Raw genomic sequence first — 27,251 nt, 5'->3', positions numbered from 1 at the left:
AAGTGATCTCTGCTCACAATCATTCAAAAAATTCGTACGTCCTACATTTCTTCCTCCAAGATGATAGTTCAGCACTATCCTTCCAGGTTTTTATAATGTGTTGGACTGTTCTAAACAAAATTGTAGTACAGTGAAACCTTGAATTGCGAGTAACGTGGTTTGCAAATGTTCCGCAAGACGAGCAAAGATTTTTAATGAATTTTGACTGGGAAAACAAACCAAGTCTTGGTTTATGAGTACCGAATATTACATAGCACGCATGCGCTTCTTGTTTTGACGCCAAGCGTCACGTAATTGTGTGTCTGTATGTGTGCTTGTACAGCGCGCATGTACAAAAAAAAGCAAAAGCAAGTCTCATTTGAGAGGTTAAAGATTTATTTTCTCTTTCTATATCAGCCCGCTCTTTGTGTCTGTGTGCGAGCGTGTCATTGGACACCGTGCCACACACACACACACACACACACACACACACACACACACACACAGTACTTACACACACAGTACTTTCGCCTTCACAGACACACACACACACACACTCTCGGGTCTACACAGAAACACTGCTCTGCCGCGATTCTTTTCAGTGCAGGTTAATTTGTTTAATTTATTAGTGATTTCGTTAGTGTGTCGCTAAATCGAGTGGTATTAGAGAGATTTCTTGTTTATTTTCGGATAAAATAGTGTTTCCGTTGTGTGTTTCGCGTGTGTGTGTGAAAAGAGTGGAGGAAGGGTAACTGTGTAAAAGGACACACACACACACACATACACAGCGTCTGCGCTCACAAACGGAAACACTTATCTTTCGGGATTTATTTTTACTTTTTTTTTTTAAACGGTAAAGCGCAGGTTAATTTGTTTTATTTTTACTTAATATTCTGTGTTAATTATTTTATTAACTTTTTTGGGCTGTGGAATGAATAATTTGAGTTTCTATTATTTCTTATGGGAAAATTCAATTTGTTTTACAAGTGTTTTGAAATACGAGCCCGCTTCCGGAACGATGCTCGTAATTCAAGGTTCCACTATATTTGCATGAATCTCCTTAGGTGTTGTCTTTGCTTGATGGAGGCCAATAATTTGACCCTTCTGAACCAGAGTAAAATCCTTCCATTCATGATGAAAGGATATGTCTCCTAACATGGTGGTTTAAGAAATGATAAGCTACTTACTTCATCAGTTAGGGTTAAATAATTAGTCGCCAATAATCACTGCCATCATTATCCAATGGAAGGCTCTCAGGTATTTAGATAGTTTAATAAATCCAGGTGGTAACTTTTTTTTGCCATGCAGTGTACTACATAAAGAGTAAATGGTTTTTAAAAGCAAATCTAATTTAAGCTGTACATTGAAAAGCAAAAGCTCACAATCCCTTGCATAAATGCTCAACTTTATCAAAATGTAATGAGAAAAAACCCAAACTTATCCTTTTCATTTAAAATGCAGTTTAATGCTTAAAATACTCAGTGTTGTATTTGTATATATATATAGTCATTTTACAAGCTCTATGAAAAGTAAGGCAATCTAAAAAAAAACATGATTCTTATTGTAGATTGAAAAAACAACTTTAGTTTATTTAATCTACTTAACAGAGCAGAACATCTAATCAAGTGAAAGATTAGTAAGAACATAACCTCACAAGCCCTCGAGAGGGATTTAGTTTCACTGTAGTTACTAAATAATTATAATGGTTACTGAATAATATGCTTTAAGCTAAATACATGAATAATAAACTGATATGACCTTAGAATTACTTTTAGTTACAGGCTAGAAAACACCTTTTGGCATAAGTAAAGCAATAGTCATGGGGTTTGTTGGCTTTAATAGAAACCGGGCTCTTTGCTCCTCACCTATCAGGTGCTTACGGGTCAAAGGTGCCACATGGAGCTCATTAGCATTCCAGCCTTCAAAATGGAGAAAGCATGGGATAAAGTCTGTGTATTTTGGAAAGAGGGAACTGTGCGTGTGTGTGTGTGCGTGCACCTTCATTAGTGTGAGTGAAACATACTTCTGGTGTCTATCACTGTCTCTGGAGTTCCACTCCATCCCTCTACTTGCCACTTACCGTGTTTGAGTAAATTTGTAGCAGACCTAAGGTTCGGGAAAGGCCCAGACTCTTGCGGCGAGCTGCGTGTTTCACATTGCAGGCATATTTCCACACTCTATTTTGCTAACCTCTGCCTGCTGATAAAGGGCCAAAGATCACTGAAGGAAAAAAAAAGAGCGCCCTTCACCGCACGTACAGTGACTGAGTGTCTGCTGAGCGCTGGAAAATAACAAGAGCTCATCTGACACAGAGCTCACTGTGTGGCGCAGAGCTAAGGCACTTCCAGTCCTGCAGAGAAACCTCTACTACATGGCTTAGGGCCTATAGTGACAGCTACATTTGTCAACTTTTCCTGGGTTTCACTGCTGTAACAATAATTAAATAGGGGTATGGAATGCAAAGCAAATACTTCTTTAAAGTATGCAAAGATGAGGCACAACACATTGCAGAATATTCCAAACCATGAGAAATATTATAAATAATATAAATGGAGCAAAGGGAAGAAATGAGAAGAGATGAGAGCGAGAGAGAGAGAGAGAAAGAAAGAGCTAGAGAGAATGCTGGGAAGGAAGCATCCAGGTTAAACATGAGAGGCGGAATAGGACAGAGAGGCAATAAAACACATCAAGACCTTTAAAGGCAACACAGATTTACTTTAGTTTAATATCCAGCAGTTGTCATGCATAAAAGCCATTTTCACTATCATCTTTATGCTCTTCTGTTTCATGAGCATTATTGATCTTTAGGTTCAAGAGAAAAAAAAATTACCATGCATTGACAAACTGCAAATTAATATTTCATACAAAGGCATCTGGTGTTAATGGACTAGAAGGTCTAAGCCCCCAGACGCAGCCAGGTACAACAGCACCACCATTTATAGTCGAAGAAGCGACTTCAGTGCTGATTCTTTCTAACACAATGTAGTTTAATTCAGTTTATCAGTGACAAACCTGTCAGAAAATTACACATTTTGTCTGCCAGATGTGTTTCCACACATTTGTAACACATGACACACAGTCACTGTTGTGACTTTTAGAATGATGTTAAAATCAAGTACAGACTTAAAATAAATAAAAATAAATCAAGTAAATAAATAAATCAATGTTGAAATCATGAATGCTGCTGCTCATCTAACTGTCTGCGTGAGCCTATGCAATTCATTATTAAGCTCAAATCATTGCTATGATGCTTTGTTATTCGAGCTTGGAATATACTGCCTCACCCAACCCTAATAGTTTGATTTGTCAATCTGTTAATAAATGCATCTAATTATCATGACAAGCAATTACAACTCTCATACCTCTTGTATTCCTGATTTTATGCAGTTCTAACCCATCAAACCAAGAGATTTGTTAGATTAAAAAAAAAAACTTAAAACTTTGAGGTAATGGGCAATGGTTCCACAGTAGTAGTGTCTGTCTCGGTGGTAACAGGACATGGTTCGGCAGCAGTGGGATCTAGCTTGGCAGCGACAGGGCGTGGTTCGACAGTAGTGGATTCTGGCTCGGCAGTGACTGGTTGTGGTTTGGCAGTAGTGGAGTCTGGCTTGGCAGTAACAGGATGTGGATCAGCATTAGTGGGTTCTCTCTTGTCGGTAATGGGGTGTGGTCCAGCAGTAGTGTGTTCTGGCTCGGCAGTTACTGGGCATGGTTTGGCAGTAGTGAGCTCTAGCTTGGTGGTAACTCTGCATGGTTTAGCAGTAGTGGGCTCTAGCTTGGTGGTAACTGGGCATGGTTTGGCAGTAGTGGGCTCTAGCTTGGTGGTAACTGGGCATGGTTCAGCAGTAGTGGGCTCTAGCTTGGTGGTAACTGGGCATGGTTCAGCAGTAGTGGGCTCTAGCTTGGTGGTAACTGGGCATGGTTCAGCAGTAGTGAGCTTTAGCTTGGTGGTAACTCTGCATGGTTCAGCAGTAGTGGGCTCTAGCTTGGTGGTAACTGGGCATGGTTTGGCAGTAGTGGGCTCTAGCTTGGTGGTAACTGGGCATGGTTCAGCAGTAGTGAGCTCAACTTGGTGGTAACTGGGCATGGTTCAGCAGTAGTGGGCTCTCGCTTGGTGGTAACTGGGCATGGTTCAGCAGTAGTGGGCTCTAGCTCGGTGGTAACTGGGCATGGTTCAGCAGTAGTAAGCTCTAGCTCGGTGGTAACTGGGCATGGTTCAGCAGTAGTGGGCTCTAGCTTGGTGGTAACTGGGCATGGTTCAGCAGTAGTGGGCTCTAGCTTGGTGGTAACTGGGCATGATTCAGCAGTTGTAAGCTCTAGCTCGGTGGTAACTGGGCATGGTTCAGCAGTAGTGGGCTCTAGCTTGGTGGTAACTGGGCATGGTTCAGCAGTAGTGGGCTCTAGCTTGGTGGTAACTGGGCATGGTTTGGCAGTAGTGGGCTCTAGCTTGGTGGTAACTAGGCATGGTTCAGCAGTAGTGGGCTCTAGCTCGGTGGTAACTGGGCATGGTTCAGCAGTAGTGGGCTCTAGCTCGGTGGTAACTGGGCATGGTTCAGCAGTAGTGGGCTCTAGCTCGGTTGTAACTGGGCATGGTTCAGCAGTAGTGGGCTCTAGCTCGGTGGTAACTGAGCATGGTTCAGCAGTAGTAAGCTCTAGCTCGGTGGTAACTGGGCATGGTTCAGCAGTAGTGGGCTCTAGCTTGGTGGTAACTGGGCATGGTTCAGCAGTAGTGGGCTCTAGCTTGGTGGTAACTGGGCATGGTTTGGCAGTAGTGGGCTCTAGCTTGGTGGTAACTGGGCATGGTTCAGCAGTAGTGGGCTCTAGCTTGGTGGTAACTGGGCATGGTTCAGCAGTAGTGGGCTCTAGCTTGGTGGTAACTAGGCATGGTTCAGCAGTAGTGGGCTCTAGCTCTGTGGTAACTGGGCATGGTTCAGCAGTAGTGGGCTCTAGCTCTGTGGTAACTGGGCATGGTTCAGCAGTAGTGGGCTCTAGCTCGGTGGTAACTGGGCATGGTTCAGCAGTAGTAAGCTCTAGCTCGGTGGTAACTGGGCATGGTTCAGCAGTAGTGGGCTCTAGCTTGGTGGTAACTGGGCATGGTTTGGCAGTAGTGGGCTCTAGCTTGGTGGTAACTAGGCATGGTTCAGCAGTACTGGGTTCTAGCTTGGTGGTAACTGGGCATGGTTCAGCAGTAGTGAGCTCTAGCTTGGTGGTAACTGGGCATGGTTTAGCAGTAGTGGGCTCTAGCTTGGTGGTAACTGGGCATGGTTTAGCAGTAGTGGCCTCTAGCTCGGTGGTAACTCGGCATGGTTCAGTAGTAGTGGGCTCTACCTTGGTGGTAACAGTGTATGGTTTAGTAGTAGTGCGCTCTAGTTTGATGGTAACAGTGCATGGTTTGACAGTAGCTAATTTACATAGAATCCACAATTCTGACAAGCAGTGAAAGAGAGGGAAATTAAGATACAAAAAAACAATATAGTTGCAAGCAATGATGAGCAGGCTCAAGCACCCTGTGCCATTGCCACCCAGACGCACCACAATACCTGTACGATGTTGGCGATTGTATGAATGCCCTAGGAGGAGTATATCAAATGTGAACAACCTAAAATAACTGACTTCCTGTTGAGTTGAGCCCATGACATGTAGTGTGAAATTCAGCTCAATGAGCTCTAAATGTGTACCGGGTTTTGCGTGCATATGTGCAAGTGTGTATGAGCTATGCAGCAAAATCTTGTGTGGGAGCCCCTGAGGGACTCATACCACACCCGGGACCCAGATCCTAATCTCAAGCATCCTAATTGCAGAAGATTCCAACCAGTTTTTAAACACGCACCCTATAGTGCTTGGGCCCTAATTATGTGAGGGGTATGTCAATGGAGTGTGAACAGGCTTTATAGGACCTCTATGACTGTTACTAACGTGTTAAAAAAAAGTAAAACATATGAGCTTTAAACCTCCCAGCCATCCAATCAACACCAACTGCGAGCTCATTACAGAGGTGACTATTTCGAGTGAGACTGCACTTGTCTCTATAGAACATAATGAGACACTGAGCCTGTACCTGAGATCAATTTGAAAGTAATCAAAGCTAATCCAAGTTGCACATTGACAAGTTAGCACACAGAGGCAAATAATATGGAGAGGTTTTCTCCTGTTGCCACTGATATGTTATGGATCAAACACCTATTACCGGATGACTGCTATCCAAGTCCAACAAGAAGCAGCAGTACACAACACTCATAATTCATAAAATAAAGAAATACAATCTTTTACACTGGGTTAATTGTGTCTTATATTGACTGTATATTGGAGAACAAAAATGCACCTGACATTGTAGAGTCATGTTATCAGGGGACACTAGTCCTAACTCTGTACTCACTGGCTGTCTGGACTGGACGCACACAGACTGCCTGGCCTGGAATAGCTCTGTTGCCCTGGAATGCTTCACAGAATGCATCGGGGTTAATTCCATGGCCAGAGAGAGAATAGGGAGAGACTAGAAGGGGGGCAGGGGGGTTGGGGGGGGGGGTTAAGATGGCTGGAATCCCATGCCAGAGTTAAACACCATCGATCAATCACTTCAGTCCATCCCTAATGTGGTCAGGTGACTGACAGGTTTGACTTAGCAGCGTCTGAGTCCTGGCCTTAAGCTGTCTGCACCTTGTTGCTGACTTGCTATAGGCTCCCCTCCTTGTGCTCTCTCTCCCCCTCGCAGAGCTTTGTGAAACCAGATCCACGTCGTCTATCTCCTGGCACCAGGCACAGACAGGCCTCCCATTACAGAATCTGCCTGCCGATGACCTTTGGCACACTGACCTCTCACTCCCTCAGGCCCATTCGTCCAAAACGGGATGAAGAAACTCAGAGGTCAACCATATTTTACTAGGTCATCAGCAGCTACCAAGTTATCAGCTGCTATCTGTATGCCTGGCTCACAGAGACACCCACAAGGACTTCAAACAGGACCGGAGCACAAACAGTCTCACACACAAACACACACACACAAACACAAGGTCTCGACGTATTTAACACAGCTCCATGCAAGGACACCTACAACAATTGGCCGAATTCCTCTCATTCTCAGTAATTAAAGCAGTAAATTCACTCAAAGTTCCTCAGTTTCAGCAAACTTTTCAAGCACTGGACTGTGACACGATTCTGACTGAATGGACTGCGTGTGAACTCAGTGTGAGTGTTAATTATCAGCTTTATCCAACCATTTCACATGCAGTGGACACAGCAGCTTTTTAGCCTCATGTCTCGGCTTCTGAAGGTGCTACACAAAGTGCTACAACAACATGGCCAGGCCGTGTTTGTTCAGCTGGGCGAGTTTTGTCAACCAGTATCAAACTCCTTGTTCCTACCTCTCTCCTGTTATTCTTTGCTTGTGTTTGGTTTCTTTACATTTGTACGGTTTGTTGGCTCTTTAAAGCTTTGCTTTGCATCAACAGAAACCGTTTGTGTTTTCCACCGTTCTGTGCTCTTTATCAGCAATAAGATCAAGAAGTAACTGATTAAACCAAAAAAGACGCATTACCTGTTCAACTCCTGGGCCACCACAATAAAAGTAGTCTGGATATTCATGAATAGAAAAGAGGACGTGACAGTTAATTAAATGCTAAAGGAGTGAAAAGACTGTCTGCCCTGCAAGGGGTCTGCGTGTTTAACGTTTCACTTGGGTGAGTTCTCTAATCATTCTGTGAAAATGAGAAGGGTTGGATTAGCACTGAAGCTGTATTTAAATATGTTACGTAAGTCACATTTAAACGTCTTAATCTGAAGCAGTAGAAGAAGTTCAACTGACCGGCGAAAACACGTAAACGTTTACGTCGTGTCGGTGGCCCGAGTCCTGAAACGCCAGTGCATTCGTCTTCATCGTCACAGTCACCGCTTTCCAGACCTTCGTCATCCTCCAACTCTTGGTTCAGTCGATCTGGATCTTTCCGTGATGCGCCCCCTCCTGGACGAGCCCTCCATCGCTTCTCCGGCGACGTCACCATGCGTAACAGCTGAGGAGACAAATAAGAGGTAAAAAGGCCTTCGGTGTGATCCGGATATGCCGTTCCTTAATTGATGTGTTTATACTGTGATGAACTGCTGAAAGTTATACTGTAGCAAGTATCAACCTAGATATCGCTGACACTACATCCATCTAAAAAAAATTTTCTAATGAGCCTTCCAAAAGAGCTTTCTTTAAAAATAAATAAATAAACAAACAAATCAACAACCCGAGTAATCATAGCACCATAGAGCTGTTATTTTGAAACCAGGTATTTTATTTCTCTACATTATATATTCACTGGTGACAAATAACTATAATTTAGGTGCCGTTAGAGAGGATATGTAATTTGTTGTCTGCCCAAACGTGTGTTGTCCCAGTTACATTGCTGATGGTGTCTGTGCAACTAAGCACATAAGCATCTTAGCATTTAAAGTGAGATAAATCTAAAGTAGGGCTGTCAGTATTAGCACATTAACGCATCGGGGCGATGGTGGATCAGTGTGTTAAGGCTTTGAATTACTGATCGGAAGGTCACTGGTTCGAACCCCAGCCTCCGGCAGTTTCCTGCTGTTGGGCCCTTGAGGAAGACCCTTAACCCTGTCTGCTCCAGGGGTGCTGTATAATGGCTGAGCCTGTGCTCTGACCTCAGACTACTAACAAAGCTGGGATATGAAGAATAAAGAAGATGTTCTTGTCTTGTACTGTGCAGTGATGTATATGTGACAAATAAAGGCTGAACTTAACTGATGTCAAATTCTTAACACATTAAAATTATGTAACACAAATAAATTCAAATTTCTTTAAACTTTTTAAATGTGACTCAGGGTAACTTCATTTGACTAAACAAATTCTACACCCAGAAGTCGTACAGTTCTAGAATCAGGGCCTATTAGATTGAACCAGTTTTAAGATTCTAATATGTTCTCAGAACTGTTTAGGGTTTTTGCATCTCCTACTTCTATTTTGAATTTGTCAAATCAGATGCATCTTGTGTCCTGTTGAGGAAATACAGACCCACTAGCAACTCCTACACACTACCGCCTTACTGAAATCATCAGTAAGTACTTGGGGATAGCAGCATCTATTCTGACTTAAAATGTTCATCTGTACACCATGTTATTTTATGTTATTTATTATATTTAATAATAGTACCCGTCGTTAATGGGAAAAGAATCATAAGGATAAAACAAAAAACTAGCTGATCAGCTATAATATCAGTGATGTTATAATTTCAGGTTAAAACCCACGTAGATGTCTGCCAGTCTTTCTGTACGGCAGTACTCTCTGCCTAACTTATTAATATAAGGAAATAAAATCAATGTACTTCTTTCATCATCAGTCAAATACACTTCCTGTTCGGTCATCGGGGAGAATTAACACAAATGAGAAATCGAAAAAGTTCTCAGATAAAGATTAAGTTTTGTCTTGAAACTACTCCAGCGCGTTAAAATTCACCTATAACACTTCAGCGCTGTTATCTTAGCGGTAAACATACAGTACTAAGTAATCCTAATAAAAATATTCAGTTTATATTTTATAATTAATATCTATTACTGTAGGTGTTTGGTTACATTAAGCAAGTAGCTTATTTTACATTAAGATAGCTTATTTTAAAGTAAATTATTAAATCTGGCACACAACTGTTCATAACATCACTTTTACATCAGTTTTCACTTAAGGTGCAGGGTAAACTTCAAAAGATACCATTGAAAGAGTGAGTTCTGACCAACATACAGACAAAACTTCTTTTTTTTATTTTTTTTTATATAGACGATTGCTCTACGGAACACGCAAAAACACAATTCGAAAAGCCTTTCACCTGATATTTCCTAGTCACAAACCAACATTTCCAATTAAAACATTAGTTGATATCTGACATCATATGTATAATACATGTAAAATTGCTATAATTCTTACTGGATTACACAAAAAGCTTTTAAGTCATGCCAAAACGAAAAAAGAAAGGTTTATTTTAAATGTATGGAGAATCTAACGTGGCAAAACATCAACGGAAACAACAAGGATGTTCAATAAGTTTTCCACAACAAACAAGTTCAATGGTTTGCCAAAGTAAATTACACTACGTTCCACGCCTTCTGCCTTTTCCTTTCATCTTTGCCTTCTGTCTTCTGACTCTTTCTTTTTTTTTTTATTGATTTCCTTCCGATGTGCAGACGCAAGCATGTGGTTGTTGTTGTTTTTGTGATTTTTTTTGTTGTTTTTTTCCCTTTTCCACCAGAGAAAATTGAGATCAGGTGGGTCATGCTCCGGATTGCTTTTCTCAAAAAAACAAATCTGCAAACCATGGTCCATGACAGGGACCTTAATAAGGCGAGTGCGATAATCATCAAATTGCATCAAACAAGGGGCGAACAGCCGCAGCAACTTATCCTGCGCACTACACATCTGCGATTTTAATGCTGGCTTAATTCGGGAGGTCAGTGAGGACGCACATACAACATTTTCCACCAGAGTACCAAACAAGCCTCCATTCAGGGCCAGATACTGGAGGCATACATGAGTTTCTCTCTCTCTCTCTCTCTCTCTCTCTAAAAGCACTGCTACTGCTTTTGGCCAAAGGAACTTGTGGTAAACACTGATTCCTTTAAACAGACTGCTCACCAGATTTCACTCACACTGAAACAGCATCGTTCTGTATGTTGAAGGCCCAAGCAGAGTGAAATCCAGCAGCAAAGCGGCTTTACTGAATGCCAGCTGCTGAAACTCCTTTCCACTGGGTACAAACTGTTCCAATGAGTGTAAGCGAACCTAACACAAGTGCGCTCTTTTTCCCCCCACACTCGACTTTCAGTAACGAATGAGATGTTAATGCATCTGGCCCTGTCTTCTCTTGGGGCTTTTCCAGTAAGCAAGTATACCACACATGTTCCTCTCTTTCACTATGTTTGATTTTTGGCACCAACTGTTTTTTTTGGGTTTTTTTTGTAAATGCATCCGGTTCTCTCTTCTTTAAGCAGCGGGTTTGCGTGTGCCGCATGTGCCAGAGGCCTCAATGCGAGTTGCTCGGAATTCCTTCCCAAAAATGGTTGCCTGGAAACAGCGGGAGCCACGCTGTCCCGCAGAACAAATGAAACTAAAGGCAAACAGTCATAAAGAGGGAGCATGAGTGGCGGTTGAGGGGATTTCAAAACAAACCCCCAATAAAGCAGGATGAGGTAGAACTAGGACGAAAAAAGCTCTGCTCGCTCGGTGCCTTGTTTGACGTGAGGTTTGCGGAGAACTGGATACGCCGACAGAGCCCGTGAACTTCCCCTCACCCACTAACACGTGCACACACGCATACGGGTGTACACACAAACATACCGCACCCTGCTGCGGTGGCATAGAATGGTTGCGCAGAAAGTGACGTTTCGCTCTAGGCAGCTGGGTCTCAGGGAACACCACAAGAGGAAAAAGCACCCTCCATTCAGAATTCATTAAAAACATTCTCTAACACTCGCGCGCACACGATGCAAACACACGACGCAAAAAGGAATCATCGAGGAAAAACAAATGAAAACATCTGAAAAATCAAGAACATGCCTTGTATATTAGGAACCAAATCAAGCCCCCTTCCCCCCTTTCCCTTTGTGGTTTGCAGGCAAGAGCTGCACAGATCCTCTGGAATGTTGCAGAGCTGAACAACACGAAACATGCAATCAGAATGTCTGCGAGCCTCCTCTCCCATAGCAGCGAGTCACAATAGAAAACAGAAAGGGAAACAGGTCCGCTTGAGGGCCGGCATATGGTGGATTGTTCAACGCACTATGGAAAGAGACAGGACCACAGGACAGCTGTGTTAGCGTTGAACTGCAGCACCGTCCTGTCTAATAGTGCGTTTCAAATGATCAACATACCTTCATCTGTAGCGTCAGGCTTTGCGTTACTGCCGCTGTTATTTTCCAGACATTTCTCAAAGTGGGTGACTTTAAATTAGAACTAGATCACCAGCAGTTTGTCATAAGAAAGATATGCGAAAGAGATAAAATAGATAAGTGACTCATCTTTTCTGTTAAGATTTGGCACCGATTTAGTAACTGCTCAAATACTGAACTATTGCATTAGTCTTCCCAGGAATTTGACCCCAGCTTGCACTCGCAGGTATTTCCTAATGAGCTTATGACTGATGTTGTGATATCCTGATGGTGTGCATTGATAAACCTAACCACTGAAAAAAACAGCACTATTTGCAGAAACTCCCTGTCCTAATATCCACCTGATTTCCTCTTTGACGCTATCACTCTTCCATCGGTAAACGTAACCACTCCCAGATTTGCAGATCTTTTCCCCTCTTCGGCTAATAATTCAAGTGTCTCCACCTCAACCGTAACTCCTGTTTACAGTAACATCTGCAGCGGGAGCCTAGCAGACTCCTTGTTCTCTAGCAAGAGCAGACATGCTTTTTTGTCCTGCCGTCTTTTGTAACCACAACACACACAGCATGGAGGTGGTGAGTGAGAGACAGAACGTTGTTAAGGGCCAGGGGTGATGGACCCCAGAGGGAGCCCAGATAATGCCTGTGGTTTGGTCTTATGCGTCATGCAGCAGCATGTTATTTGGTGTGTATCCAGCACAAAGTGGCGGCATCCTCGGGTTCATAAAAACATGACCTTTGTGTACGGTTATAGATGAGGGACCGAAGAAAGCGGGTTTCCTCTAACACACTTTTTTCGATAAGCATCAGGCTGCGCACATCCTCTCTTTGGACGAGCGTGGACATGCAGAGACAGGTAAAGTCTCGTAGAGCCTGTGGACTGGAGCTTAGATACAGTAACGTTGTGACTAGCGCCAGGATTCGTGACTAAAAACCCTAGATACTATACCACTGTATGCTTTAATTAAGAGCGGTATGAGCGCTCAGATCGATTCAGGGCACGTCAGTGTAAACCTGGCATTTATTATTAAAGTTAAAGGGGCCGAATATCCAAATAAGCTTAGGGCTTAAATACGTATTTGATTTCATTTTAATCTCAATTTCCTGCATTCTTCACATTGTTCAATTATTAACTAGGATCTACAGGGAATCCATTTGAATTCTCTCTCTAAATCTCACACACACACAGACACACACATTTGTATACCTACCCTTCAGAGGACCTTACAATGACATAATCTGCATAATGACATAATTTACGTCTAACCTTTATAATAACCTCAATAAACATGTCCTGACATCTTTTCTGATAAGAAAAAAACAAAGCCGAAGGTTTTATTAAAAAGACAAACAATAAAAAAAACCTGTCTGTTATTCCTGTCCTTGTGGCAATATTTGGTCGCCAACAAGACAGCATACCCCCCCAACACACAAACACAGGATTAGTGTCTGTAATGTGTTTAAGTGTTTAAGGAGGTTAGGGATATCTGAAGGCTCAGATCTACCAGAGCGCAGATGGAGGAAAATGAGCCAAGGTGTGACTCATGGCACACGTTCACAGATGAATAACCAGGAATTACAAATACAAACAACCTTTACACGTTATTTGAAAAGTGAAAAAAAAAGGGTTTAGACTACAACGTTGCTCTATATATTTAACTCTTGCCACAAGTTCATGGTTTTACAATATGTATTGAGAGCAATCACGTGAAGTAGAAGAACCTGCAGGTAGATTTTTTTTTTTTTTAATATCAGTCATTCTGTGCTTGAGTGAGAGAGACAGGAAGAAAAACAGAGAGAGAGAGTGAGAGAGAGAGGGAGGGAGGGAGAGACAGAATGAGACACTGAGAGAGAACGTCTGCTCCATTGGGCATTTAAAACTGGGTGTGTGCCACTTTTACAATGAATTACTATTCTCTTTCTAGGTCATGTTCAAATCTAAAACATGTTTTCAGGATCCTAATATTTCTCCCAGCTCCTCCTCCGGCCTCAACTAATGACGCATTTCCAACAAAAGAACTTGATTATACATTTATGTTCTCTAAATACACATGCTTTGGGGAAAAAAAAGGACATCATATTTATTACTTACACTGATCTGAGATCGGCTCTGGCTTTAAAATATAATCACTATAATACTGAAAGTCATGAGATCCTGGTTCAGGAGAAGATTTGCAATGCAGCACTGAATCCCTGCTACCATTATTATTTTTTATTAGCTGTCATTAATAAGCTTAACAGAAGATTAACGCTGATTAGTTAAGGAAATTTTTTGACTGGAATGGAGGCAAGTATGTTATTGTAATATAGTATTATATACTATTATACCACATTACAATGCAGTATAGTATACAGTATGGTTCTATATTAGTATTAAACTATACCGTATTGTAATATGGTATAATACTATTATACACTGATCAGCCATAACATTAAGACCGCATAACATTGATTATCAATTATATAGCAGCAAATTGATGACTAGCTCCTCCAGTCAAAGCAGCCCAACTCGTTAAAAAAAAGTCTGCTGGCTGTGATAGAAAGGCATCAGTGCAACGTAGCCCGCCATGAATGAGGCTTAGCGGCAAAAAGCCCAATGTTGCTGATCCTGCCTCTAAACTCCCCAATCTAACTAAGCACACCAAACCTGATCCACACAGGACCCATCCCACATCCCACAGCACCCAAAGGCCCAGGCAGCACAAGTGAAGGTTACGCAATACTTGGTAAAGTGAATTTCTTTTTCTATATTCCTTTTATTATAGCACTAACAATAATAACAGATAGACTAGATGTATATGCATGGATCCAAATAGTCCACTAATAATCATAACCTAATCATAATAATTAGAATAAAAAATGCATTACTAAACCACCTCAATCAGAACATTCTGCCCGATCCGGCCTGATCTAAATGACAGTGGTGGTGCAAACTCTGGATAATCCTTTCAGCAGGAAAATATTAGCTATGTAAAAAGTTATTCTGATTGTTTTTTCCATGTTGGGATAAATATATATATTCTTTCTGTCTGTAACATTAGGTGATGTTGTGAGTCTTTACTTCAGACCTTCATCCACTGACTCCTCGTCTTTAGTGAAGGATGGGGCACTGATTGGCTCATATAGCACATGTGGAGAAGCATCTAACCAATCAGAGATGATACTGTATTCTTGCAGCCAGTCATAATGCAGAAACCAGGATTTTTGTCAGAAGACATGAGAAGCTATTCTTCCTCTGCTATTAAATTTCCAGCAGATGAAAGGTCAGTAGAAAGAACTATTGTGTCCATGTCAAAAAACATATATTCTGACCTCTGTATGTAAACCCACATCTTATCGCCTTGGTGTCCAAGCAAACAGTTAAGCTGAAGTCTAATTTGACCATCGAATATATTAATAATGTAAACATAGTATATTGACTGTATGAATTTCAAAATCCTCAACATCTCAATATGCTGTGATTGGTCAGGTGTCTACAAGTATTTGTCCATACATTAATAGCTTCTTTAGAGAATTTATGTGATCTATTCTGTAAATAATAAACATATGTGACCAAGGAAAAACAAGATATCATTGACATGGACGACTGTAAAAGCAGGGGAGTTTTCCACCGTGAGAGAGAGAAGTTTACACTTTGTGGTATCTTGATAAGATGACAAGCTACATTTTTTGTCTTATTAACTTCAATACAGAGAGGAAAAAAAGGAGGGGGATAAAGGAATGTCTGGAAGTGATAACAGAAACAAACTTGCTTCACAGATGTTCCTCGACATTATGGGTAAATTTAAATGGTAAAAAAGCTAAATGTGCTATTTATTAATAAATAGAAAAAGCAAGCATTGGCGAATCACTGTGTTGTAAGAGAAATAAAACACTTCATGATGTGTTGTAGGAAAATAACACATCAGCCTTCATCACATCATACCACTGATACCATCATCCCCTGTTGTGTTTTATGCCTTACATCCTGTATTCCATGTGAAATCGGAATGTATTTTAAGTTTAGCTTAAATATATATTTTTTGACTATATGACATAATGCATTTGTAAGAGGTCATGTCCTCATTCCTAACTTCAGGCTTATCACCGATAGCCAGTGACACTCAGCAGTCCTTTCACACTCGCTATGTGTGAGACCGTGCTCCCTCGCCTTCTCTCTCATTGTAAAAATGCAGGCCAGGGTCGAGAGGCCCCCATAACAAAAGGGAAGAGGGGCGGAGGGGTACACGACCCTCGCAAGTAGACCCTCTGATGACCTGGCGTAGACAGGAAACAGGAAGTGGGACCTCTGACCTTTACGAGAGGCTCCCTTTGTGCTTCCTGGAGTGAAAATTGCTGACGGAGGTCCGCGTGAGCGCCGCAGTACTGAGCCATGAGAACGGACCGGCGCGGCCGAACTCTCCCATGCAACCCGGGGGAGGCTTTGATTACAACTGCAGTGTGAGAAAGAATGCAAGAACGCTGCCACCTGTAGGCCTCTTTCTTTCGCAGGAACTACAGACTTGGAAAGCAGAAATGACCTGAGCTGCATGTATAGTGAACTATTGATGCATGAAGAAGAAGACGACTAAATCTTCGAATTTTTACCATTTTTAAACATGACACCATTTGCTCCAGTTAACTTAAAAGCTGGAGGATCTACAATAATATGGACTTGAATATAACATCATCATTTCACTGGCATTAATTGACTTCCTGCTTAATAAATGTCTTAAAATAATCATAATGCTATTTGTAACAATTATGCTGATCTCGGCTTTACGACGCCTCTGGGAATGAGAATGGTGCTCCGACCTTGACGTCTATGAACGTATTATAATTTACTTTGAGTCAGCTCTCCTACTGCATCCTTGCCGGGAGGCTGTTGTCGACCTACAGTGGGGTAATTGCAGTGTGCCGGGGGGGATTAAGTAGAAGATGGGAGGTAAAGGGTGGAAGAGGAGGGGTAGATCAACCTCGGGCTTCCGGGCTAAGGGGGCAGATACGGAGCAAGAGAGGGAGGAAAGAAGAGGTTCAGCCTCATTAGCAGCCAACTAATTGGAAGGAAAAGACCTCTTACATTCTCCACCTAACCTCCTAGCCAGCAGGGGAGAGAGTGAATGATAGAAGCAGTATGAGAGGAAGATGAATAAGAGAGAACAAGAATGCAAGCTTGAGTTGTACAGCAGATGTATGGAGAGGAAGTGAGGCAGATTGGTAAAACAAAGCAGAGAATTCAGGGGTAGAAAGTGAAAAAAAAAAACATAAGACATAATTCATGAGAGACAGATAGTAAAAAGCTGAAGGGGGGAAAAAGCTAGGTTAGCATGGGGGAAAGAACAGTGTGGGAAACATACTGGGTTCCACCTACTGAATATAAAAAGGCAACTATACAGAGAGGTGAGTGAATGATTAAAGACAGCAATGAGGCAGTGCAAAGTTGTGAAATGTCAAATCTTCCCCTGTCAAGTGACACCCTTTACTGAAGGAAATCTAACACTTGTATCCCATTATATACTGGATCGTGTTATACAGGTTGATAAAAGTGTCTCTTCCATCTGTAACACCAGCAAGTGATCCACTCAGCTGAGAAGTTCATAGACTATGAGCTCACCGAAACAAGCACCTCGACACCATCAGGGCGAAAGAGAACCGCAGTGAAAATTGCTGCTGACACCAAACATACAAGCAACCACTTGTTTGTCAAGCTGCCATCACAGAGGTGCTACGGATCCACCACCACCCAAACTACACACTATCCACCCCTCTCCATAGCCATCCTACTGAACCACCTCAGGTTTTTTTGCATTGCGCTTTGTACACACTGAAACTCTTGCCTCATGTCTCTTGTCTAATGTCAAGCCTCTGGGTTATCATAAAGGCTGTTGCAACGGCTATTTTCCTTAGTCTATTCATTGTAAAAATGGTGTCTATTGACCTGTCAGTTCCTGCTGCGCTGTTCCCTTGGTGCACTCTCAATTGCTGCATTTTATGTTTAGATGTACTGGTTTACATCATACACTGGCATCAAACCAAAACCATTCCCTGTGATCAGAATGACATGAAAGCAATAAAGTTTCTCACTCACAGTGGAATTGTGGGGTGAGACAGGGTACCTGGGCCTCGACTAACCATGGACAAGTGTGCCAGTCCATCGCAGGGCACACAAGCAAACACATACTCACACATTGTAGAGAATTTGGAAAGACCAGTTAGTAAAATTTGCATGTCACTGGACAGAAGAAGAAAACCAGAGTACCCAGAGGAATCCTTCCCAACTCCACACCCACAGACCAGAGGTGGGAATCGAACCTGAAGGTGCGAGGCCAGAGGGCTAACCACTTAGCCACCATGTTGCCATTAAAGTGTTTCTTCTATCCAGTTTTCTGTTAGAAAACATTTTTAATTGCTGTTTCAATTTCTTTTAAACAATATATTGAAGTTGATTTCGTGGACAAATGTTTCTGATGCAACAAAGTTCTCTTTATAAAAAGTGGTGCAACAGAAAAGCATTAGCTTTATCATCTGTGAATTTGCAAGTTCGATATAAAGTATATAGAATATCTATACATATATTAAAACTGTAAAGTTGCCATGTCTGTACAATGAAGATATTAGCAACAACATAATTTGGGAGATGTAAGATGAGAAATAGAGCAAATCTACATGGTTTTTCAAATTTTTGTTTTGTTGTCTGTTTGTTTGTGCTCGCATCACATAAAAGCTACTGGACAAATTTTAATGAGGTTTTCACAGATGTATTTGGCCGAGCTTGAGGTAACATATAGGCTTTGTTTCATCGCAATCGGCCCATGGGAAGAAATTAAATGGAAAACGCCCTTATACCACAAAATAAATAAATAAATAATTCAACAGATGGCGCTGTACATTTTTTCAATACATGCTTATGTGTGTGCAGTTGAAATCTACCTAATAAACATTATCCTACACCTTCAATTTTAGTTCATTCCAAAATTCAACAGATGATGTAATCTTTTTAAAAAAAAGCACTCATGAATGCGCAATTAAATTCCACGTGAACAAAGTCGCCGGCACATCTAATAACCAACATAATGCATGCCTTAGCATTTTAGCCTGCTAACATGCTGATACTTATGCCTAATCCCATACCATTCTATGAATTTCTATCACAGAAAATTCAACCAGAAAAAAAAAAAAATCTGATAGTCTGAATCTAAAATCCAGTGGAATTGGCAATCACATTGGCTCGGAATTAAGTTATCACCATGTCAAATCTGTTAATTGTATTTAGTAATTTTTTACATCACATATCCTGTGTAGGGTCATGGGACCTGAAGCCTTTCCCAAATAACTCAGAGCACAAAGTGGTGGTACACCCTAGATGGGGGTGGCCAACTTGTTTCAGGGCGCACACACACACATACACACGCACACACCACATCATACTCTATGGCCAATTTAGAAACACAAATCTGCCTACAATGCATATTTTTGGACTGTGGGAGGAAACCGGCGTACCAAGAGGAAATCCACAAAGCACAGGAAAAACTCCACATACACAGAATGGAGATGAGATTCAAACCCCCAACCCTGGAGGTGTGAGACTGGTAATCGCTGAGTCAGTGTGTCCTCCAGTTATTAAAACAAGGTTTCAATAATAGGGATTTTGAAGGTTATTACTGAAATAAAAAAAACAAACTTAAACAGGGGAAATGAATCAGTGGTCAGAGAAGCAAAAACAGCCGTTTTACTGGAACTTAACTAAGTCGCTAATGCTAATGTATTACTTCATTAATGCATAACTTCCTTTAAGCGGTCGAAATAAATACCTAAAACAACCAGAAAAAAACTTGTACATGTACATGGCGGAGTTAATGGGGAGGCTTCTGACATTAAATGTGTATTTAGATTCTTGGATATGTCAAGAAGAACAAAAATTATTATTACTATTATAAAAAGTCAATTTTACCCCTACCTGAATATGGAAATGAAGTTGCAAAAAATGTTTTTGAAAATAGAAACAACCTAAAACAACCATAAAAACTTGTGATCGTGTGTATTCATGCTATTTCTTTGCCTATGTAACCCATTTTTAATTTTTTCGCTGAGTCAAGATATGTATCACTCTGTAGTGCAGAATCCTGAACCCTATATATGTTAATAAAAAAAAGGCATAACAAAAATGGCTGAAATGCTCTGCTCTTTAAGGGCTACGTAATGTGTCTGCTTGTGTTAATTCACAAAGGACAATCAATTTATACATTTAAGGAGAATACTTTAAACACTTTTCAATTTTTGAAGAAAATTATAATAAATTTTTTTTCATTACTTGTCTGAGTGAAAACGCATGTATAGATCAAGAGAAAAAATTCCTTTAGATTGTTTTCATTAGATTATGAGATTTCTTTTGTTTAAAGCCTTATGCTATGCAATATGGATGTAATATGCATATACGGTACCACTGGCATATCTTTAGCGCTTAAGACTCCTTACTAATATAATTCACTTCTGTGGGACTTCCCACATTTCTGGTCAGTTGATCTCTGACTTTTCCATGTGAGGAATAAATGGTATATTCTCCATCTAGAAGCATAACATAAAGAGGATTACAGACTAGCAGCATAGACTGCTAACAATGAGCATGCTTTGTGTGTGCATGTGTACGAGTATGCATGTGTGTATGTGTGTGTGTGTGTGTGTGTGTGTGTGTGTGTGTTTAAAAGGGAAATAGTAAAGAAAAGAGATCAGGACTGTAGTGTGTCATATAACAAAAGAGGTGAGAGCAGAAAAACTCTTGGGAGGGAACGAGAAAAGAATGGAACGTGAAAAAGAAAAGGGAGTGAACAGAATTGCAGACCCAGAGCCGTAATAAAGGAAAATGGCACCACAGGACAAATTAAGAAGTCATGAAGTTCTGATGAAGAGAGAGTGAAAAGAAACAGAAATGCAGGGGTGGTTACTGAATGATGCAATCAGAGAATACAAGCTGCAAATATATATGGACTTGTTCAGTGCAAAAGCACAAAATCTGTTTTATTTTTTAATTCCAAAAAAAAAAAAAAAATCGTATTGACACACCGTGCGCCTCCGCACCTCTCCAGCCGTGCTCAAACGCTTCTCAGAGTTTGGTCCTGGAATCAAAGGCCAATCAGATAATTGCAGCATTTTAATTCGCACTGCAGTGCTCGCTGGGAGAGAGGCTGCCCTCTGCAGTAATCCAATACTCTGGGAATTTCAACAGATGGTTTCAATGAAGGTAGAGACAGCAAGACATGTTACACAAATATTAAAATCTAATTCAACAATCAGTGTAAGTGAAACTACACGCATTGCCACAGAGATCACAGATCACATGAGAGCATGACGACAATCCACGAGTCTTTCTCCCGTTTCTCCCCAGAGTGCTTGCAAGCAACACGCTTATATAAACAAAAAACACAGGGATTAGTCTTCTACAAATGAGAAGAAAATCCTTCTCCAGCACTCTTCCTTTTCCAAAACAAAGTGCAACACTGAGCTTCATTCATGACCACACCATGTAAGGCTGTTTGTGTTATAGCATACCATCAGCATTACCGGTTCCCGAACGTGGGTATATTTGTATAATATATGTTTTCTTAAAATGTTTAATATCTTTTCGCTGCATTTAGAGGACAAAAGTTCAAGGTCATAGTTAAGGAAAAAGGGAAAAGGAGAAAGCACCCTTCTTTACCTAATGCTTTCAATAATACTAATAATATACCATATGTATAATATTTTTTAACGATTTTTGCCTTGACTGCTTATGGTATATAAGTATATGGTAAATAGTTCTATTTTACAAGCCTCTAAACAGTTAAGGTGGAAGTCCTTGGTGACCATGTTTTTAGGCTGCGACGTCTCAAATTCGAAGTTAGACAGCTATATGACATTTGATATGATTCTGCTCCCTCAGTCTGCTTTTTCTATCCCGCAGTCCTATAGGCCTTAAAGGGATCGTTTTTTTTCTTTTTCAAATCCATCTTAAATCAAAATTGATGTGCATATAAGTACATTCAACAGGGTTCTGGTCGTTATAAATTTTCCTGCTCTGAAAACAGACTGTGAAGTTTGTCCAATGTAAGTAATCAGAGTTCAGCTGAGACTCACATGCAGCCTGTGCAGTCCCACTCAGATAAACTGAAAGTTGGCTTCACTGGAACTAGCCGTATGGGTTACTGTAGCTCCCCTCACCACCACGACTTCCCAAAAGCATTTGACTGCTGGAACTCCTAGCTAGTAACCTAGTAACCCAATGTAGGGAAATATTCAATGATGGAGACGTCAAAACACTTTTGTTTTAAGTGGCTCTGGACATGAGCGTCTGCCAAATGCCGAAATGTAAATATAACCAAAACTAGCCTCAAATGAGTCTCAGCTGAACTTTAGAACACAATTTTGCATCTAATGAAACTACACGCATTGCGTGGTCAAAACAGGAAAAATTACAACAACCAAGGCCTATTGCAAGATCTTTATCTGCGTCTCAATTTAGATTTAAGACAGAAAAATCCAAACTATCCCATTTAAGAAAAGTGCCTATTTTTAAAGCCAATGGTCTACAGTGTGTACGACTGGAAAAACTCTTCTATCTAAGAAGTTCAATAAACATCTGTTAACCTCAGAAATGTTGGTCATGCATCACTTTAAAAATCCGAACGAAATGGACTCGCTACCAACAGCATCCCCGGGGTGTTTTCTTGCCTTGCACCCAGTGGTCCCAGCATGGATACCACAGCTCTGACCGCAATAAAACAGTTATTAAAGACAAATAAATAACTTTTTTTTAAGAATTTGCTAAAATTGAAGCACAAAATTTTTTTCACTTAAGGAGCCAAATATGAAAAGCTTTTCCTACATAAATATTGACATATCTTTATATATACACTATGTGATTGTGACAGCATGTAATGGAAAGCACCGACAGACTGTTTGTTTGTTTTGTGTGTTCTTATCCTGACCAGATCTGATTTGTACTATTTTGAGTAAATGAGACATAATCACAGTAGACAGCACATATTTCGGAAATCTGCCTTGATGTCGGCACACAGAAGATCCCAAAAATTTTTTGATTATCACGTGATTACAATTATGACCCTTATTTGATTGCTTATTTGTCTGTTCACTGTCTTTTTACATTTCTGACACCCTCACTCACCCTCATCGATACAACCGTTTCCTAGATTCAGGGTCACGGGGGGGCCGGGAGCCTATCCCGTACACCCTGGATAGGGTGCCAATCCATCGCAGGGCACATACACATACACATTTGGGAATTACAATTACCCTTATCTGTAGGTCTTTGGACTGTGGGAGGAAACAGAGTACTCGGAGGAAACCCACCAAACACGAAGAGAAAATGCACACAGAGACGGGAATCCACCCAGGAGATGCAAGGCGACAGTGCTAACCACGACACCATCTGACCTCGACACATTAGATTAAAATATCCTTTTGAAGAATCAAATTTATTATACAATATAGTTAACAACTCACCAATGTACCCATTTACAGCTATACAACAACTCAACCAGCACACATGCATATGCTGTGAGCCATATAAACATGTGTGTAACATTATGTCCACAAACATGTCTTTCTAATTCCTAAGCAACAGCTATTAAACACCTGATAATTACTTTCATACGGGGCATGCGCCGATACCTTCCAACAATATTTACAGCCCGAGGAATCCACAGCGACCTTTTATATAAATGTAGAGAAACTATAGTTCGGCACGCAGATAAGATCTCCAACTGTACGTACTTTGAATGATTGCGGACATTAAATATCTTCAGCACACAGTCATTTCATTCCCTCAGTTTATGGAAGTGTGTTTGCTTTGAACTTGACCCGACTCGGGCATGACATCAGCCGTGTTTGGGCGTGAGAAAGCCGATCGTGAAGCGTCGAAGCAGGCTAAGGTTTCCTTATTTTCCAATTCCATAAACTGTTTCTGGGTGTTTAGCACAGTCCCTGCTGTTATGGTGTCAGGAGAGGTAGTTAATCTAAAACCAAATACTTCTTCACTGAACCATTGAGCTTCACCAGTGCTAGACACCCATAAGCCATTAGAGAGAAGCCAGTCACGCTAGGCGTCTGAAACAATGTCTCTAAAGACGGGCCGCTATTTAACTGTTCCATAAAAATGACTCGGTCAACACCCAGAGTTGTTTTATAGTTATAGAGCCGTATCAGTGTTTCCAACAGTTCTGAAATATACTTGGGTTAGGGGACCGGAGCCTGGGCTGTCATGTACTAGTATGTTTAATATATATTTAAACAGATATTCCATGTATAATTTATAGGACCGAACGACATGACAGATATTAGAAATAAAAAAACTTTAATCTCTTTCTCTCATGCTCTCTCTCTCTCTCTTTCTGCTTCACCCCGCTCTCTTTCATCTCTCTCTTTATCGTAAGATTTTTTAATTCATCCTATTTACTGATGTTGTTCCATGGATGCAAACTGAAAGAAAATCCTGCAGGCCTCCTAAAACTAGATGAAATATAAAATATAAATGCACAACACTGTAAGAAATCATGCTTCTCATGCGAGAGTAAAAAAAAATAAAATCTGACAGATCTGATATGTTACAAGCACTGCGACGTGCCTAAAAGAGTGTTAAAAGTCTTTTCACAAATCACTTTCTGCTAAAAAAAGGGATGCGACCTGGCTACATTCAAGCGGATTGCACAGTAAGTGATTGGATGGTGCGGCATGATGTGGTATCTATTATCTTGTTCACAGAAACTCTTCCCGATTTGTCCATATTACTGTTTTTACGAGTAACATCACTTCATTAAAGCAGTCTGTCCTCTTTGTTATTGATGGCTGGATGAGATCATGTGCTCTGCTATTGCGCAACTTGTCTGCTTTTTCTTTAGATTTAAAGTTAGTAGCTTGCAATCAAATGCCAATAAAGTAGGGAAAGTGCCTACACTCGGAGTCATGCTGAATAGTTTAACACTGGCTAATTGAATAATTCAGCTTTTGTTGTTGTGTTGTTGATTATTTCATCTTAGGATGGCATCTGGTTTCCCAGCTTTGTGTGTTTCAGCCTGTTTTTGTTTTTTGCCTCTGAGTTCAAGATGTTGAGAGAGACTGACATTTTACTGCCATTCTACTTCGTCTTTCTCAGCTGTGCTGTGGTATCCAGGTCATGTATCAGTTCTTATTTGATTATAAGGTGATTTAAAATGATTGACCCATTGACCCATGTGTCGACCCGTCCCAGGGAAGGAGTGAACCTAACCCAGACCCCTGGGCTTCCCACACCTTTTAGTTTAGATCTGTCTCTCTGTCTGGTTTAAACAAAGCACAATGTTAATCCACTTAGACATGCCTGGTAAGAGCAGGGTCACAATGATCCGATCTTTTTCCGATACCAAAATAAGATAGCTCACTAGTTTAGAGGACTTTCTAGCAAACCGCCATTGAGAATACATCAGTGATCTCTGGGGAATGAATTCTGCATAGTGCTGTGGCTGGGAATGGATGTGCAGTTGTTATAATCCTAATGTTTTGGATAAATGTGGTTTCTGTGGGCTTCGAGAACTAAATGTGTGGGAAGCACTTGATACAGAAAAGACATTAGATATGTGTAGTCGCGTGTCGTGCCGTGTTGTTTAATGCAGCACTATGGTAACGCTGTTTCTTTTCACTATATGCTGTACTTGAAATGACTATAAAGCCACTTTGCCCTTCATACACACAGCTGGGGGGTCTGAAAAAATCAGATCAAGTTTCCCAAACGAAAAAAATATATATCTCCTGATTTCCTGCCTGAAGAAAACTAACGGAGATCTGGTTTATTTGAAAAACAAAAATAGCATGCAGGCCTAACCAGAAACAAACTGTGACAGATTAAACTCAGATAAACCCTACGCAACAGACACACCGGATGTTAATTCAGTGCCTGAGCTGTTTAAACAGCAATACTGTAATCTAGCTAAATCATTTGTATTGTTCGTCGTAGGAAAACAGAATAAAGACATTTCGATTTATTTTGCAGCGTTTATGTGGCTGCTGTTGCAACTTGTTCGAATCCGCCTCTCCGAGTGGAGTGTAATGAGGGTAGGTTTGTGGTACATGTAGTATGATAGCTCACAGACTTGTTGGTGTTTGTGATGGAGCTGTCTGTACTATATCCTCACGCATACACACAAATAATCTCGAAATTCCTAACCGGCATCTCTAAACTTTTTACAAACTGTGTGTATGTGTGTTTATAAGAATAACAGATGTGTTTGCCCTTCGCAAACAGAAACTCATCTCAGAGTGCCTTAAGGATGTCAGCAATGCTGATCTGCCCTCACAGCCTCCATAGACCTGATCCATGATCACGTGATCACTGTGTGTGTGTTTGCTTGGCAATTTGTGGCCATACCAGCATGTCTAGAATGTCTATCTACATTTATCAAGCACGCGTTCTCAAGCCAAACCCAGGCTCTCCGCTCCACATCGAGTGCTGGAAAGAAGAAGCCTGCTGGCATGAGGTAATGCAGTGGAGTAATTGAGAAAATGACGCCTTGTCCCAGAGGAGGAGTGAACCTAGGCCAGACCCCTGGACTTCCCCCACCTCCTGCTCAGATCTGCCGCTCCATCCTGTTTAAACAAGAGCACCATCTTAATCCACTCAGACATGCCTGGTGAGCGCCGCGCCGCAATAGGTTCTCTCTCTCTCTCTCTCTCTCTCTCTTGTTAACACACACAAACATACATAAATTCTCATGCACATATAAACACAGTATACACACACAGCGCAACACACATATAACATGTCCATAAACTTCAGTTCTCACTCACACACACACACACACAAAAGGAAGCAGGGGTAATCCTGACTTATGGCTCTGCACATCAAGGTTTCAACACCACATAATTTTCGCGATGAACAAGACACAACTAAGTGGAACTGAGTCAAAAACCACAGCTTTCTGCTACACTGAGACTCCACTAAGATACTGTAATTTACACTAAACAAACTTGGAGTGAAATGAAGAATTCAGAATCATTTTTGTATAACGATGACTCTAATATTACAAATGTTTAAAAAAAATTATAATGTATTAATGAATGACATTCTGTGATTTAGGCCTGTTAAATGCTACAGAATGTCCACAATACTCGAAATTGATGCAGTCTGGTTTCTCAGTAACACCCACAAGCTGTGCTTTAGGTCTCCTTAGCTTGAATATAGAGGAATGGTGATGTAAAGCAGAAACAACGTTTGTGTCATTTTCCTATCTATCTATCTGTATATATATATATATATATATATATATATATATATATATATATATATACAGATAGATATTCTGTTTTTGACGAGGTATTCTGTTTTTGACGATAAATCAAAGTGTGACATCAAAGATGCTGCTTAAAATTCCAGCACGCCAACCTAAAACACCTTCC

At 40.9% G+C, this 27,251-nt stretch overlaps 1 protein-coding gene across 1 annotated transcript in view; it reads right to left on the bottom strand.

Moving 5' to 3' along the window:
• Positions 1-27,251, bottom strand: part of gpc3 (glypican 3) — a 124,967-nt gene that overhangs the window by 12,448 nt on the left and 85,268 nt on the right. The window contains exon 7 of the mRNA XM_053506141.1: positions 7,781-7,985. Within this exon, the coding sequence (XP_053362116.1) occupies positions 7,781-7,985 (205 nt within the window). The remainder of the gene's footprint in view (positions 1-7,780; positions 7,986-27,251) is intronic.

The sequence above is a fragment of the Clarias gariepinus genome, chromosome 10 (assembly GCF_024256425.1).
Source record: "Clarias gariepinus isolate MV-2021 ecotype Netherlands chromosome 10, CGAR_prim_01v2, whole genome shotgun sequence".
NCBI lineage: Eukaryota > Metazoa > Chordata > Actinopteri > Siluriformes > Clariidae > Clarias > Clarias gariepinus.
This window is presented reverse-complemented; position numbering and strand designations above follow the sequence as displayed.